General features: G+C 44.7%; 2 protein-coding genes across 2 annotated transcripts in view; one reads left to right on the top strand and one right to left on the bottom strand.

Moving 5' to 3' along the window:
- Positions 1–126, bottom strand: part of WWP2 (WW domain containing E3 ubiquitin protein ligase 2) — a 153,383-nt gene extending 153,257 nt beyond the window's left edge. The window contains exon 1 of the mRNA XM_040442962.1: positions 45–126. The gene's annotated coding sequence lies outside the window, so the exon portion shown is untranslated. The remainder of the gene's footprint in view (positions 1–44) is intronic.
- A 4,340-nt stretch (positions 127–4,466) lies between these two features.
- NOB1 (NIN1 (RPN12) binding protein 1 homolog) lies at positions 4,467–13,641 on the top strand. Its single transcript, XM_040442959.1, has 9 exons — positions 4,467–4,601; positions 4,723–4,855; positions 6,072–6,202; positions 7,850–7,921; positions 8,119–8,247; positions 8,340–8,543; positions 9,087–9,184; positions 11,930–12,074; positions 12,878–13,641. Exons 1-9 carry the CDS (start codon positions 4,539–4,541, stop codon positions 13,145–13,147), a joined length of 1,245 nt encoding a protein of 414 aa, XP_040298893.1. The 5' UTR covers positions 4,467–4,538; the 3' UTR covers positions 13,148–13,641.
- The last annotated feature ends 712 nt before the right edge of the window (positions 13,642–14,353 follow it).

Below are 14,353 nucleotides of genomic sequence, written 5' to 3'. Positions count from 1 at the left end.
CCGCGCGCCGAGCCCCCCGCGCCCATCGCGCCGGCGCTCGGTACCTGCCGCGGCCACAGAAGCGGCGCCCAACTCCGCTCCCACTTCCGCCTTCCACCGCCCGCACTCGGGCCGGGTCACGTGACCGCGCGCGGTCACCTGACCCGGAAGAGGCTGGCCAGAGCTGCAGGTGTGGGCAACCTAGGCAGGGCCTGGGTACATTTGTCCCGGAGTCGGCCTTCGTATCGTTACTGTGTTGGAAAGTGGAAGGGCTTTCCACTCGCTAGCTGATCCTGGAGCAAGCAAATAAGTGAAGGCTCACTGTGTGCCAGCTGACCCTGGAGCAAGCAAATAAGTGAAGGCTCACTGTGTGCCAGGCGCTTCATTCACTCCCGTCAACCTCGGAGGCGGGTCTATCGTTAGTTCCATTTTACAGGTGAGAGGAGGCTAATCAAGTCAACATATTTACTGAGCTCCTTAAGGTTATGCAGTAAATACAGACGCCCAGTTAAATTTGAATTTCAGATAAACTGCTGTGCAATATATAGATATCCCCTAAATACTCCACGGGACATATTTATACTAAAAAAGCAAAAAAGTATTTGTTGTTTATCTGAAAATTTTAGTTGGGCATTTTGTATTTTTACTTGCTGTATCTGGCAACCCTATGCCTACCAGGTACCAGGCACCATTCTGGACTCTAGAAACACAGAAGTAGTCTTTATGGAGCATCTATTTTTGTGACATAAAGCAAAGGTAGGAAAGCTTCAAAAACCCCAGGGTGGGTCCATAAAGTGCCTCACCACACCAAACCAGCCCCCGTTTCCTTAATCTACAAAGCAGATAGAATGTTATTAATTATAAAGAACATTTCAAATCAACAGTCTGTACTAACGAAGACTCTAATTCTTCACTTTTAATCACTATTTATTTAAAATTAATACTATTTGGAGTGCCTGGGTGTCTCAGTCAGTTAAGTGTCTGACTCTTGATTTCAGTTCAGGTCATGATCTTAGAGTTTCGTGAGTTCCAGCCCCACATCAGGCAGTACAGAGCCTGCTTGAGATTCTCTCTCTCTCTCCCTTGCTCTCTGCCCCTCCCTCATTCACTCTGTCTCTGTCTCTCTCAAAGTGTATAAATAAACTTAAAAAAAACCTTTAAATAAATAAATGAAATACTAATCACATAATTAGCCTTAAGCACTGCAAACTATCCTGTTATTTTGGAGTTTTTGAGTTTAGATGGATCCTATTATGCATGCAAATTAAATTCATTGAGTACTTAGTCTCTACTGTACCTATTCCCATTCCAAATCCAGGAGATGGCATTTCAAGGAGATACAGGCCTCTCTTGTAGAGACACAGGTTCTAAAGGTGCGATGATGAGAGAATTGGAAGCCAGGGGGCTGACACTCTCCAGGGGCCGAAGCATTGGTCCCCTGGCTCAAGCCTCTTTTATTTTTGCAAATTGTCTTATAACAGCAAGCACATACAACATAGTATTTGACATCCTGACAGGTCCTACACCTGCAGTGCATTCCATACCGGGTCATGAGTACATCTGGTGCTAGACAAAACATTCTTATCCCAGGCCTGGCGCCTGTATGGTGTCCTTCTGGAGAGAACGAGCAGTCCCGGCCACCTTCTGTCCTGGTAATGAAACTGCTTTCAGTTTCTTGGTGCTCTCTCTCTTTCCTTCAAGACATTCTTAGGGTGCCTCTGGCTTCTTGCTCTCAAATACTCTCATCCTATCTTGAGCCCTACATTAATTCCTATTAAAACTATAAAACTATTTAAAACTTCTCTAGTTCCACTGAAGGGAGTTATACTAATTGTATTCCAGAGGAATTGGAAAAGGATTCCTTGACTTGGTGGTATTTGAGTAGATGTTCACTAAAAGATAGAAAAGACCAGGCAAGCATGCTCACAATTGTGCATTAAAGGAGTAAAACCTGGGGTGCCTGGGTGGCTCAGTCGGTTGGGCGTCCGACTTCGGCTCAGGTCATGACCTCGTAGTCCGTGAGTTCAAGCCCCGCATCAGGCTCTGGGCTGACAGCTCAGAGCCTGGAACCTCTTTCGGATTCTGTGTCTCCCTCTCTCTCTGACCCTCCTCTGCTCATGCTCTGTCTCTCTCTGTCTCAAAAATAAATAAATTTAAAAAAAAAATTTTTTTTAATTAAATAAAGGAGTAAAACCTAATGAGTGTATGGTGATCTATGGGGCCCTACATGATCCCTCCTCACCTCATCTCCAATTACTCTTCCCCTCGGTACTCTGCTTCACCCACTCTGGCTTGGGGCTTTAGGACTGGATTTTCCCTTTGCCTGGAAAGCTCTTTCCCCAGGTAGTCAGATGGCTGACCCCTTCATCTCTCATCAAATGTTTGCTCAACTATCACAGTGAAGCCTTTCCTGATCACCCTATTTAAATATGCAACCCATCTCTTACTCCCCCTCCTACCAGCCTCCTTCCTGCTTTATTTTTTTCTTCATATTTCTCCATACTTATCACTATCTGACATATATGAATATATGCATATGTGTGTATGTACCATGTTTCCTACTACAAGAATTGTGAAGATAGGAGCCATATCCCAGCTCCTAAAGCAGTGCTCGGCCCACAGAAGGTCTCTTTAAGTAAACTGCTGAATGAATAGATTTCATCAACATTTATCGAACTGTTGAACACATTGCTGTAGATCCTACAGTATAGGAGATTTTTTTGAAAAGACATACAATAAATTCTGAAATGTTTTCATAAAAGTGTCCCTCAAAAGTTACAAATTGAATTGAAATGGTCATTTGAGGAAAAAGACCCCAAAACACAGTCCCTGACTTCCAACCTACATTAAAAAGACCTACACAATTAATTACAGTGCAAAGGAGGAATAATAACTGCTTATGGAGCAACAGAACTAAAATGTCCTGAAGTGTAAGGGTGCCCGGATGGCTCTGTTAGTTAAGCAGCCGACTTTGGCTCAGGTCACGATTTCTCGCCTAGTGGGTTCAAGCCCTGTGTCGGGCTCTGTGCTGACAGCTCAGAGCCTGGAGCCTGCTTTGGATGCTGTGTCTCCCTCCCACTCTGCTGCTCCCCTACTTGCACTCTGTCGCTCTCTCTTTCTCTCAAAAAATGAATAAACATTAAAAAAATTAAAAAATAAAAAATAAAATGTCTTAAGTGTGATCAGAAAGAAAAGCTCAAATCTGTCCTTGGGGAAAAATCTGATTTGAGTGATCAGAGACTGCTTTATAGAGGGGTCCACTGACCTGCTTCTTAGAGACTAAGTAAGTAATGATTGGTCAGCACAATTTTCTGGAAGAAGACAAAACATGAGCAAAGACAGAGACAAAAAGTCTGTGAGACACTGCCGAGAGTGTTCAAAGGAACTCTAGGATACTAAAGTATCACCAAAGTCAGGGAAGGAGAGACAATTCAGAAAAAGATGGTCAGCGATGTCAAATTCTGCAGAGAAACAGAAAGCTGAGAAATAAAACCAAAAATTTTTTATGAACATTAGAAACAGCCTTCCACCATGTCATTTCAGGCAGGGCAAGTAGGACAAAAGCCACTGGCTCTGGAGACTGAAGAGAACTTATGGTAAGAAAAATTGAGACAGATGTTTGGGGAAAGAAAGAGGATTTGGGCACCTGCGGAAGGGGACCTCCAGGGCACTGAAGGATTTTCGGAGGTAGGATGGATAAATTATAAAAAAGGAATAAGATTTAAGACTTGACAGAGAAAGCTTAGAATAAATCAATGTCGTTGAAGATGACAGAAAGCCCACTTCAACATTCTGCCAAAATTCTCCAGCATGAATTTATAACAGGCCAGATATCCTAATTATGCAATCTCCGATTTAAAAAGGAATTTAGAAGTCATCTAATACTCCTTTCAGTTCCGTCCAGCAAGGAATTTTTCGCTAGTAAATTACATGCCTTACTTAGGGAAGTGGGCAAGGACAGCAAAGACCCCTCTAATGAAGCAGGGGTAGGTAAGTAGCAGTCAGTAGAGCATAATGGATAAGAAAGTGGCTCAGGGTCGGTTTGTCCAGGTGTCCTTTTTGTTGTGGTGGTAGTTTTTCGTCCGTTTGTTTTTTGGTAAGTAGCCTCCACGCTCAGATCCCTGAGATCGAGAGTCAGCCCCGGGTGTTACCAAATACTAGACGTGTTAGGTGGGCCTAGCTGTAAAATAGTACTTATCTCTTAGGCTTGTTGTAATCATTAAATAATCTGTAGTTTATCTGTATTGACTTACTTGTAACTACGAGACTATATACAGGTTTTCCATTTAAGAGTAAAGGAGGCGCTAAAGGGTGGACGCAGAAACCTATCTCCTGGGGGGGGGGGGGGGTCTCTCGAAGTTTGACCCCGCCCACACCTGGCTGGGCCGCTGGCGACGTCGCGCCTGCGTGCGGGTAGCCTTGAGCCCAGGGTATTCCTATGCCGCAGCCAGAAGGCGCCGCTAAATCATAACAGCTCGCCCGGGCTCCCAGAGGCCCTGACGGATGTAGGGGTGGAGCAGGCTCCGTGCGCAGGCGCGCTGAGGCCGCCTTCGGTCAAAATGGCGCCCGTGGAGCACGTTGTGGCCGACGCCGGGGCCTTCCTTCGCGACGCGGCTCTGCAGGTACGGGGAGGTACAGCGGGGACGAAGGGGTTTTGGGCTGGCGGCCCCTAAAGTAGTGCGGGAACCCGGGCGACGCGTTGCGTGGTGTGGACGCGTGCGAGCTGGGCCTGTCTCTCCGCAGGACATCGGGAAGAACATCTACACTATTCGGGATGTGGTGAACGAGATTCGGGACAAGGCCACACGCAGGCGGCTCGCCGTCTTGCCCTACGAGCTGCGTTTCAAGGAGCCCTTCCCGGAATACGTGCGGCTGGGTGAGTGCCTCTGCCCCGCTGTTGATAGCGAAGCTGGGTCCCGCTCTACAGTCTGGACCGACTCAGGTGCCAGTTGAGCTCTGGCTGTTTTATCAGCATTTGATTCAGAAATTGCACTTTTGGGGGGATTTTGGGGGGAGAGCGGTTCTCTGGGTCAAGAGTCAGTCAGGCCTTGCCAGTTTCTAGCTATATACCTCTTGGTATCACTCAGACTGTCTAGGCCTCAGTTGTTTGCTCTGTAAAATGGGGAAAAAAATAGCACCAACCTCAGAGGGTGCTGGGAGCATTCAGTGAGGAATATGTCACTTCGTATCTGACACTTTGTAAACATTCAAATTTGTTTGGATTAAAAAATCCGAATTTTTTCTAACATTCATTTTTGGGAGAGCGCACGTGGGGGAGGGGCAGAGAGAGGGAGCCACGGAATCTGAAACAGGCTTCAGGCTCTGAACTGTTAGCACAGAGACTGTGCGGGCTGGGGCTCCAACTCACCAACCTTGAGATCATGACCTGAGCCAAAGTCTCAGGCTTAAGGACTGAGCCACCCAGACGCCCCCCAAAATAGGAATCCTTATGAGTTACTTAGTCTCTCTGAGGAAGTACTTCATAGGATTTCGCTTAAGAATGAAATGAAAAGCTTTTAGCACAGTGCCTCTTACATAGTAGGTACCCAGTAAATTTTAGCTGCTGTTAATACCTGCTTTTTAGGAAACATGAGCAGTATTGTTATAAAGCAGAGTTGTCACAAAGCAATCCAATAATTTTGTGTCCTCATAGACCACAACAGTTGTTGATTGAATTAATTTTTCATCCCATTTTGGAATCTGAATGCCTGCTCTATTAATCTGGATTGTTATACTTAGAATCAAAGAATTTTTGAGCTGAGAGTGAAGAGATCCTCTCTTCCAACATAATAAAGTTTAGAGAGGGAACTCATCATTTACAAACATTATGCTTTCAGTGACTTTGTATTAACTTTGTTCTCCTGTTCCTTCATCTGCATGAGATAAGGATGTCACAGTAAATCTAACTGGCATGAATTTTAGTGATAGAGAACACATGTCTCAACAATGAGTAGAATAAGACAAGAAAATGGATGAAAGTACAAGAGGGTTTCCTTGGGATGCTGATTCTGAGTTCTTTTTTTACTTTCAGTATTGTTATTCAAGGTCATATGGCTTGTTGCTTCTAATGCAAGTTGGGACTCTCTTTACAGTGACTGAGTTTTCAAAGAAAACCGGAGACTATCCCAGCCTTTCTGCCACAGATATCCAAGTGCTGGCACTCACCTATCAGTTAGAAGCAGAATTTGTTGGGGTATCTCACCTAAAACAAGAACCAGAAAAGGTAAATCAGAAGGATTATTGGTTTTATTCCTTTTATTTTAAATTTTATTCTGGGAACTATGCCATATAACAGAAGTAGAGGGAATAGTATGGTGGACCCAGTGTCCCCATCAGTTGTCTCTGCACTTAACCAAGTCATGATCTATCAGATTTCATTTCTACTGACCCCCAGGCCTGAGTATTTTGAACTCAGACATTGTATTTATCAATAGACATTTCACGGTGTGTCTTTAAAGATAAATATAAAGTGTGTCTATTTAAAAACAAAGAAAAAAACCCTACAAAATCCTTACACCTACACGAAATTAATAGTGTTTACATTTCCCAATTATTTTATAATTTTTTTTCAAAGGTTGTTTGGCTTAGGATCCAAATAAGATTCCTATATTACAGTTAGCAAATCTATCTCAGTCTCTTTTACCTGTAGTTTTTAGTGAGGGATGGTTAAATTTGAAAAATGCAGAAATAGAGTGAAAGTCAACTGTATTCTTGCTGTTGTTTTAAATAGATTTCTTTCCAGAAGCAAGAAAGAAGTAGTGTGCTTGCCTTTTTTTTTTTTTTTTTTAAAGCTCTTGCCACCTTCAAATTCTAGGTTCCTGTTGTGCTTTTAGGGACTTATTTGTATTGGTTAACGTTGAAGAGACTAACGGATTTGTGCCTGGGCCCTATTTGCTTTTCCCAGACCAGAAGATTTTAGAAGCTAAAGAATACTATAATAATTAATTTCATGTAGTGTTGACTATGAATTGTTTCTTTGTTTTTTAATTTTTAAGTAAACTCTCTTCCCAACGTGGGGCTCGAACTCACGACCCTGATATCAAGAGTCACATGCTCCACCAACTGAGCCAGCAGTCACCCCTAAGAATTTCTTGGTATTCTGTGCCTAAAATCATCAGAGCTGCTTTGAACTCCTGTTACTGTACTAGTTAGAACTGCCGTCACTTGTTTTCAACCAGGTTTAGAGTCCTCTAATCCAAAGTCTAAAAATGATGTGTAAAACAGATTTGTGTGTGTCACCAGGATGTTTGGGGAAGATGGGGGTGAAGGGAATAGTTTTACATAAAGCTTGACTTTGTAACTGAGCACAGTGTGATGTGTTAGCTGGGTTTCCATGTGGCATCCATCAATTCATGATTCATAAAAATTGTTCTTTTTCTGCAACCTTCAGCAGGAGTTAGATTTTTTTTTTTTTTTTAAGTAAGCTCTGTGCCCAATGTGGGGCTTGAACTCACAGCCCTGAGATCAAATCTCATGCTCTGCTGACTGAGCCAGCCAGGTGCCCCAAGAGTTAGATATTTTGTATCAGAAGCTCTAAAACCGTGTATCTTTAAAAAAGTAAAACAGTATATTTTGACCCAGCAATTCTACTCTTAGGCATTTCTCATAAGTATGTAACTAAAGATACATGCAAGTTTTTTTTTAAATAATGGTGTTCATTACAGCTCTTTTTATAAGGATAAAAAAGAAATGTTCTAAAGTGATTATTTGGTACTAGTGGGATCGCTGAATAATTATTTTGTTTTCCAATTTTTCAATAATTATGGGGAAAAATATTTTGTTCTGTTTATTTTACCTTCTCTTCCATGTTGAATTTTCAAACTGTATTTCTCTGCTTAGAGCTGTCACTTACTTTCTTTTCTTTTTAAAGGTTAAAGTGAGCTCATCGAGTCAGCACCCAGAAACTCCTCTACACATTTCTGGTTTCCATCTGCCCTCAAAGGTGATTCCTTAGACAGGCCACCTTCTCGTGCCCTCCTCTACATGTCCTATCTCCACAAATCGTTTACAGTGAGCCAGACTTCCCTAGACTAACATCCTGGTTTGTCGGGTCCTGCCTAATCTGACTTGAGTCATCTGTCATTTCATCTGTAAACTTCTCAGTTTTCAGGTTTTAACATTATTACTCTTTAACCTCAGCCTAAACCCCCACGAGAAACACTCCAACATGGACACACAGCCGGTGAGCCTGAGAACCTGGAATTCACTTCCTTCATGTTCTGGAGAAACCCTTTGCCTAATATTGATCGTGAACTGCAGGAGCTCCTGGTAAGACCCCGATTTATGGTCTCTGATGACAACCTGCCAACTCCTCCCTGCTGCTCCCGTGAACTGGGAATTTGTGAATTCTTTTGTTTCAGATTGACAAAGGTGATGATGTTCCAAGTGAGGAGGACGAGGAGGAAGCGAATGGATTTGAAGAAAGGAAAGACGAGGACAGTGATGACGATGGGGGTGGATGGATAACTCCCAGCAACATCAAGCAGATCCAGCGGGAGTTGGAGCAGTGTGCTGTCCCCAAGGACGTGCGGGTCGGCTGTGTCACTACAGACTTTGCCATGCAGGTGGGTGGATGGGCGTTGGCTGGCCCTAGGCTTTACTGCATAACCTGATTTGGGCAGGGGTCTCTGGAGGTTCGGGGACATGTACACATCTAGTCTGTAATGCTTCTTTTCCTGGTTCTAGAAACGTTACCTGTGCTCTTTAATTATTTAGTTTTGTTTGGAGGCTAGAGAATCAATATAACAACAAAGTTTTTTTAGTGTTTACTATTCATGATATGTTGATGGCTCTCTTCCAGTATGTTAAATATTACACATTCAGTTAGGTACTTGGAAAAAGAGATTTCCAGCTATGAAAAGAGGGTATATTTGCCTTTGACAAGATAAATGCCTCTGTTAAGAGCGATTGCTAATGAGGGGCCATTGACGTACAAGAGAAATCTAAATCTTTGTCCTAGTTTATATGTCTTGAGAGGCATTCTAAGCTTGCTTTTCCTTAGCAAAAGCCCTTTGTGAACCAAACCAGACTGTAACTGTAATTATACACAAGTTAAAAGAAAATTTGGCTTTGCAGAGTTGAGTGCTGCTCTAACTTGTTGGTTGCAGAACGTCCTGCTTCAGATGGGGCTGCACGTGCTGGCCGTGAACGGCATGCTGGTCCGCGAGGCCCGGAGCTACATCTTACGCTGCCATGGCTGTTTCAAGTACGTGCTGAGAACCTGGACCCACTGCCTGAACTCTTTTCTTCCTGCCCCTTTTTTTTTCTTTCTAACATTTGAGACAGAGAACATGCACACAGGTGTGTACCTATGTGAGTGGGGGCGGGGCAGAGAGAGACACTTCCAGGCAGGCTCCAGGCTCAGTGCTGACTTTGCGCTCCGTCGCACAGCCGCAAGATCATGACCTGAGCTGAAATGAAGGGTCGGGTGCTTAACCTACTAAGCCATCCAAGCACCCCTCTTCCTGTCCTTTCTACTGATTTTCTGAAGGACACCCTTGTGTATAGGTTTTTCTTCTACCTTGTCATTCCTATGTGGGCTTGGTTCAGTCTCCATCAGAGCACCCATGGGACAGAGGGCAACTGTGACCTCCCATTTTAATATTTTAGTCGTAGGATTAAGGGTGTGGATTCTGGAGCAAAGAGCTCTCCTCCTTTTATAATAAGTACTAAAATGTTTATGGATGGAAGGATGTTCGGGATTTGCCTTAAAATAATACACAAGTGGAAGAGTGGCTCGGGGTAGAATGGGACAGGATGGCCACGAACTGATAGTTGTTGAAGCTGGGTGAGGGGTACATGGGGGGGGAGGGTCATTGTACTTTTTGGTCTACTTTAGATAGTCTATTCCCTTTTTAAAAACAATAAGATTATACAGGTTCAGATCCAGGTTTTATCTCGCACTAGCTTTGTAAAAGTTGATGCGTCAGATTCTTACATAACCTTGAAAAAGCTGACTGTCATGTAAGAGTGTGGTATCTAGAACGTATGAGGAAGTCCACTCAGTCACTCGGGTGAGCTGTTAGTTCACTGGCCACACTCTTCTCTCCATTTCTTTTCTGGCTCTTGATTTGGCTCTTGGGGGTGGTGGGGTGGCCAGTGTTCTCTCTCAGGATCCCAGAGACCTGGTTGGAGTGGAGAAGACTGTACTGCAGCCTGGCTGGAGAAGTGTGGCCCTGGGATCTTACACTGTGGTTTCTTACAGCCCTTTCATAGATTCACTTAGATTTGGTGGCCATCATCTGCTGGAGCCCTTCAGTGCTGAGGCCTGCATGGAAGGTTTCTGAAGCAGCCGGGTGTCTCATTGGGTCCCTAGTGCTGTTCCGCTGAGAGTAAAGTTACCTGGAGAGACCCTTGCTCGCCTGCAGGCTTCAAAACTCATGGCTTAGGGGCCCTGCCCTGCCACCACTGTGTGTAGGCTTGCCTATGGCGTGGTGAGCTACTCCTCAAAGCTGCTTGTGTATTCTTTTGAATCTTTAGTTTGAAGACGTACCAGGCTCAGGACAGGGTAAAGCTCGTTGCTTCATGAAACCTTATTTCCCCCATTGCCCTTTGTTACAAAACCCCATGTTCCTCCAGGTGAATTCTTAGCAGCTTTTAGAAATGTTCTCCATTCTTGTGAGGTTAGCCCCAGTGACTGGATAGTTTCTTACTCAGAATAATTAGTTCCCAGCACCTGTTGAGAGGTACTTGGTTTACTCTCGGAGACTTGCAGGTAAGGGATTCGGCGTCTCAGGAGAGTCACACAGTTTGTCTCCTGACCTTGGGGAACTGAGGGGGAACTCCTCAAGGACAGGTACGAGCACTGCCATCTGGTCCTTGATAGCATCAACTTCTCTTGCCAAGGTCCCCTGTTGGGGCGTGAGTGGATAGGGGAGAGGCAGGGCCTCAGATCTGCCATCCACACCTAACCAACTGTAGCAGCTTTCCAGGTTTCCTGTGGAATTCATTAATACGTCCTTGGCACCTCTGGAGCCACTTCCTGGCTTAAAACCCAGGCTAACACTTTGGGGCAAGGTACAAAGAGCTGCAGCAACTCACCCCTTTACAAAGTATGCTGATGTGGGGGTGCCTGGGTGCTTCAGTCTGCTGAGCATCTGACTTCATCTCAGGTCATGGTCTCATGGTTCGTGGGTTCAAGCCCCACGTCCGGCTTTGCACTGTTAGTGCGGAGCCTGCTTTGGATTCTCTGTCTCCTTCTCTGCCCCTATTGCATGCATTCTCTCTCTCAAAAATAAACATTAAAAAATAGGAGCCTGGGTGGCTCAGTCCCAAGGATCCAGCTCTTGGTTTGGGATCAGGTCCTGATCTCACAGGTTCATGTGTTCAAGCCCCACATCAGGCTCCATGCTCACCGTGCAGGGTCTGCTTGGGATTCCCTTTCTCTGCCCCCTCCCCCAACTCACATGCTCGCTCGCGCGCTCGCTCTCTCTCTCTCTCTCTCTCTCCATAAACTTAAACAAACCTAAGTGTGGTGATATTAAGAGCACTGATTGTGAAGCCAGGTTCCCTGGGCTTACTATCTGCCACTTACTAGCTCTGACCTTGAGCAAGCTTCTTATCTTGCTTCAGTTTCCCCATCTATAAAATGGAGAGAATGTCAACTTCATAGGATTGTTGTGAAGTTCAACTTGTGGAGTAACGCCTGGCAGTTGAGTAAGACTTCGGTATTAATGTAAAAACATAAAAACATTCTGCTCCCTTTCCGTGTTTACTCACTTGCTGCGTGTGTCCTTTCATTGCCTTTTCCTCGGGTCGTGCCGCAGCAGTCTACTGGCGGCAGCAGCAGGAGGCCAAGCGGCCGTGGGCTGTGGTGTGTAGGGTGCTGCTCAGCTTTGCCCCATGATTTTTTGTTTCCTCCTCCTCTGACCCCCGTGACTCACCTTGTGCTCTGGGGAAGGGGTTTGCTGCTTGTGGCTTCAGCACGCAGCCTTTCCTTTTATGTCTTCAGGACGACGTCTGACATGAGCCGAGTGTTCTGTTCACATTGTGGAAACAAGACCCTGAAGAAGGTGTCTGTGACCGTCAGCGACGATGGAACCCTGCATATGCACTTTTCCCGCAACCCCAAGGTGCTGAATCCTCGGGGCCTCCGGGTGAGTGGCCTCTCTCCTGCTCCCCCAGCAGCAGGGCCTGCGGTTGGAAAACCAAGACCTCTTAAGCACGAGGATCCAAATGAACAGAGAGGACCAAGAAAACCTCAGCATTTCAGTGTCCCAATTATTCTCTGACCACTTTGTTACTTTTTGGCATAAGATGTTCTGGCCCTTGTCTCACGCTGTCCCTGCTCCGGAGTCAGCCATTTCTCTACGGAACTCTGATTCTTGTTGAAGGATGGTTTTTAGAGACAAAGAGCTGACCGAGCACAGGGCGGGCTCATTGCGCTACGGGATCATAGATTTCTCAGCCCACACTGGACAGAGATTGTAGGTCTGCATATGTGTATATAAAGGTACACATGAGTATTTACTGTTACCTGTCTGTATTATAAAATAAGTTTATAAACTTCAGTTTCAACCCCACAGAGTTCATTCTAGCCCTCCCTCTTATCCTTACACCATTTTGTGTAATAATTTATTTGCTCAATTCTAAAATACGGTTTCAGAATTACTAACCCACACCACTAGGAAAATGGTAGCTGCTAACTAGAGTTCTGTGTTTATAGGCAGTTCTTCCTGTCACTAGCGGAGGGTATGTAGTCCAAATACTGCATTGGGTTTTTCCCCCTGGGAGTTGAGGTCGGGGTGAGGTGGGAAGATGCAGGTCATGTGCTTATTAGCACATAGTAGCAGTGAACGGTACACTCAAGAGCTGTCAGTAAACTTGACCTTAACAGGATCAGACGTGTTTGCATATGGTTCCCTGTCCTCCTAATGGCCTTTCCTCTTCTTGTTCACAGTATTCACTTCCCACGCCCAAAGGGGGCAAATACGCCGTCAACCCCCATCTGACCGAGGACCAGCGCTTCCCTCAGCTGAGACTCTCCCGAAAGGCCAGGCAGAAAACCGACGTGTTTGCCCCTGACTACATAGCTGGGGTATCCCCCTTTGCAGAAAATGACATCTCCAGCCGGTCAGCGACCCTGCAGATCCGAGACAGCACCTTGGGAGCCGGGAGGAGACGGTTAAATCCCAATGCTTCCAGAAAGAAGTTTGTGAAGAAGAGGTGAAGTGCAAGTTCCTGGGGCAAACAGGATCGCCGCTGCAGCTGCTGAGGCGCTCGGGTGCCTCATTTCCCTGGCTGTCCAGCTCCAGAACCATCTGGATGCAAACAGCGGGACTGACCTCCACAGTGTTGTTTCCTGACCCTCGGGGATGGGTCGGGTCGGGTTTGTGGTGACACTGGGCTGTCCCTTGGCCTGTGAGCATCCGGAGAGCTGGGATTCCTGCTGTGCTGAGGGGAGTTTGATGAAAACACAAGCAACGGTGCCATGGAGCACATCTTCAACTTCCAAAGAAAGGAACTTCCAAGTGAAAGTATTTCTCTAATAAACATGGTTACAAGCTTTGGTGCCTTTGATTAAGTAGGCCAAATGTTTGCTTCTTAGGTAATTTGAAGGCTAACACTTAAGCTGTATACCCAGTATCAAACATTTAGATTTATTTTTTTGCAAGAAAATGTACTAAATTTGCTACAATAAAACTAAGAGCTTTCTCTTACTCGGAAGCACTGTAGTCATTGAAGAAAATTCAGTACAGTGAGCTGCTAGAAGCTACCACCCACATTCACTTACTTTGCCTGTTTACTTTTGCTCTTCGAGTACACCGAGTATCTCCCAGGGAAAGGATGTTCTTTTGCATAAATTCAAGAACTTTACCACTGATACATTACTATTACTGATGTGAAACATAACTCACATTTTTCCAATTGTTCCACTGTCCATATCATTTCTCCCCAGTTGTTGACATTTTTAATAATACAAACTAGGTTTTAAAATGTCCCTCCATTTGAGTTGGACAGATTGTCTCCTAAATTTGTCTGAGGGGATGCACTTTGGGCAGGAATGTTCCACGAGCAATAGGTACCCAGGGCATCATGCTAAGTCACGTTCACTTTGATTACTTGGTACTGAATATAAGATGTTTTCCAAGTTCTTTATATTGACAGTACTATGCAAAGTACTATCTTTAAAACCTCTTTACTTAGGTTTTTTCTTGTATGGTTAACTTACCCATTTGGCATGTAGTTAAATTGAATTCAAACCAAAAACATTAACTAAAGTTTTTCCCACCCTAATTTTTTTAAATAAGTAAACACAGTTCTTTTTTTTTTTTTTAATTTTTTTTTTTTTAACGTTTATTTATTTTTGAGACAGAGAGAGACAGAGCATGAACGGAGGAGGGGCCGAGAGAGAGAGGGAGACACAGAATTGGAA

This window comes from Herpailurus yagouaroundi, unplaced genomic scaffold (genome assembly GCF_014898765.1).
Source record: "Herpailurus yagouaroundi ecotype Mexico unplaced genomic scaffold, PumYag 190, whole genome shotgun sequence".
NCBI lineage: Eukaryota > Metazoa > Chordata > Mammalia > Carnivora > Felidae > Herpailurus > Herpailurus yagouaroundi.
This window is presented reverse-complemented; position numbering and strand designations above follow the sequence as displayed.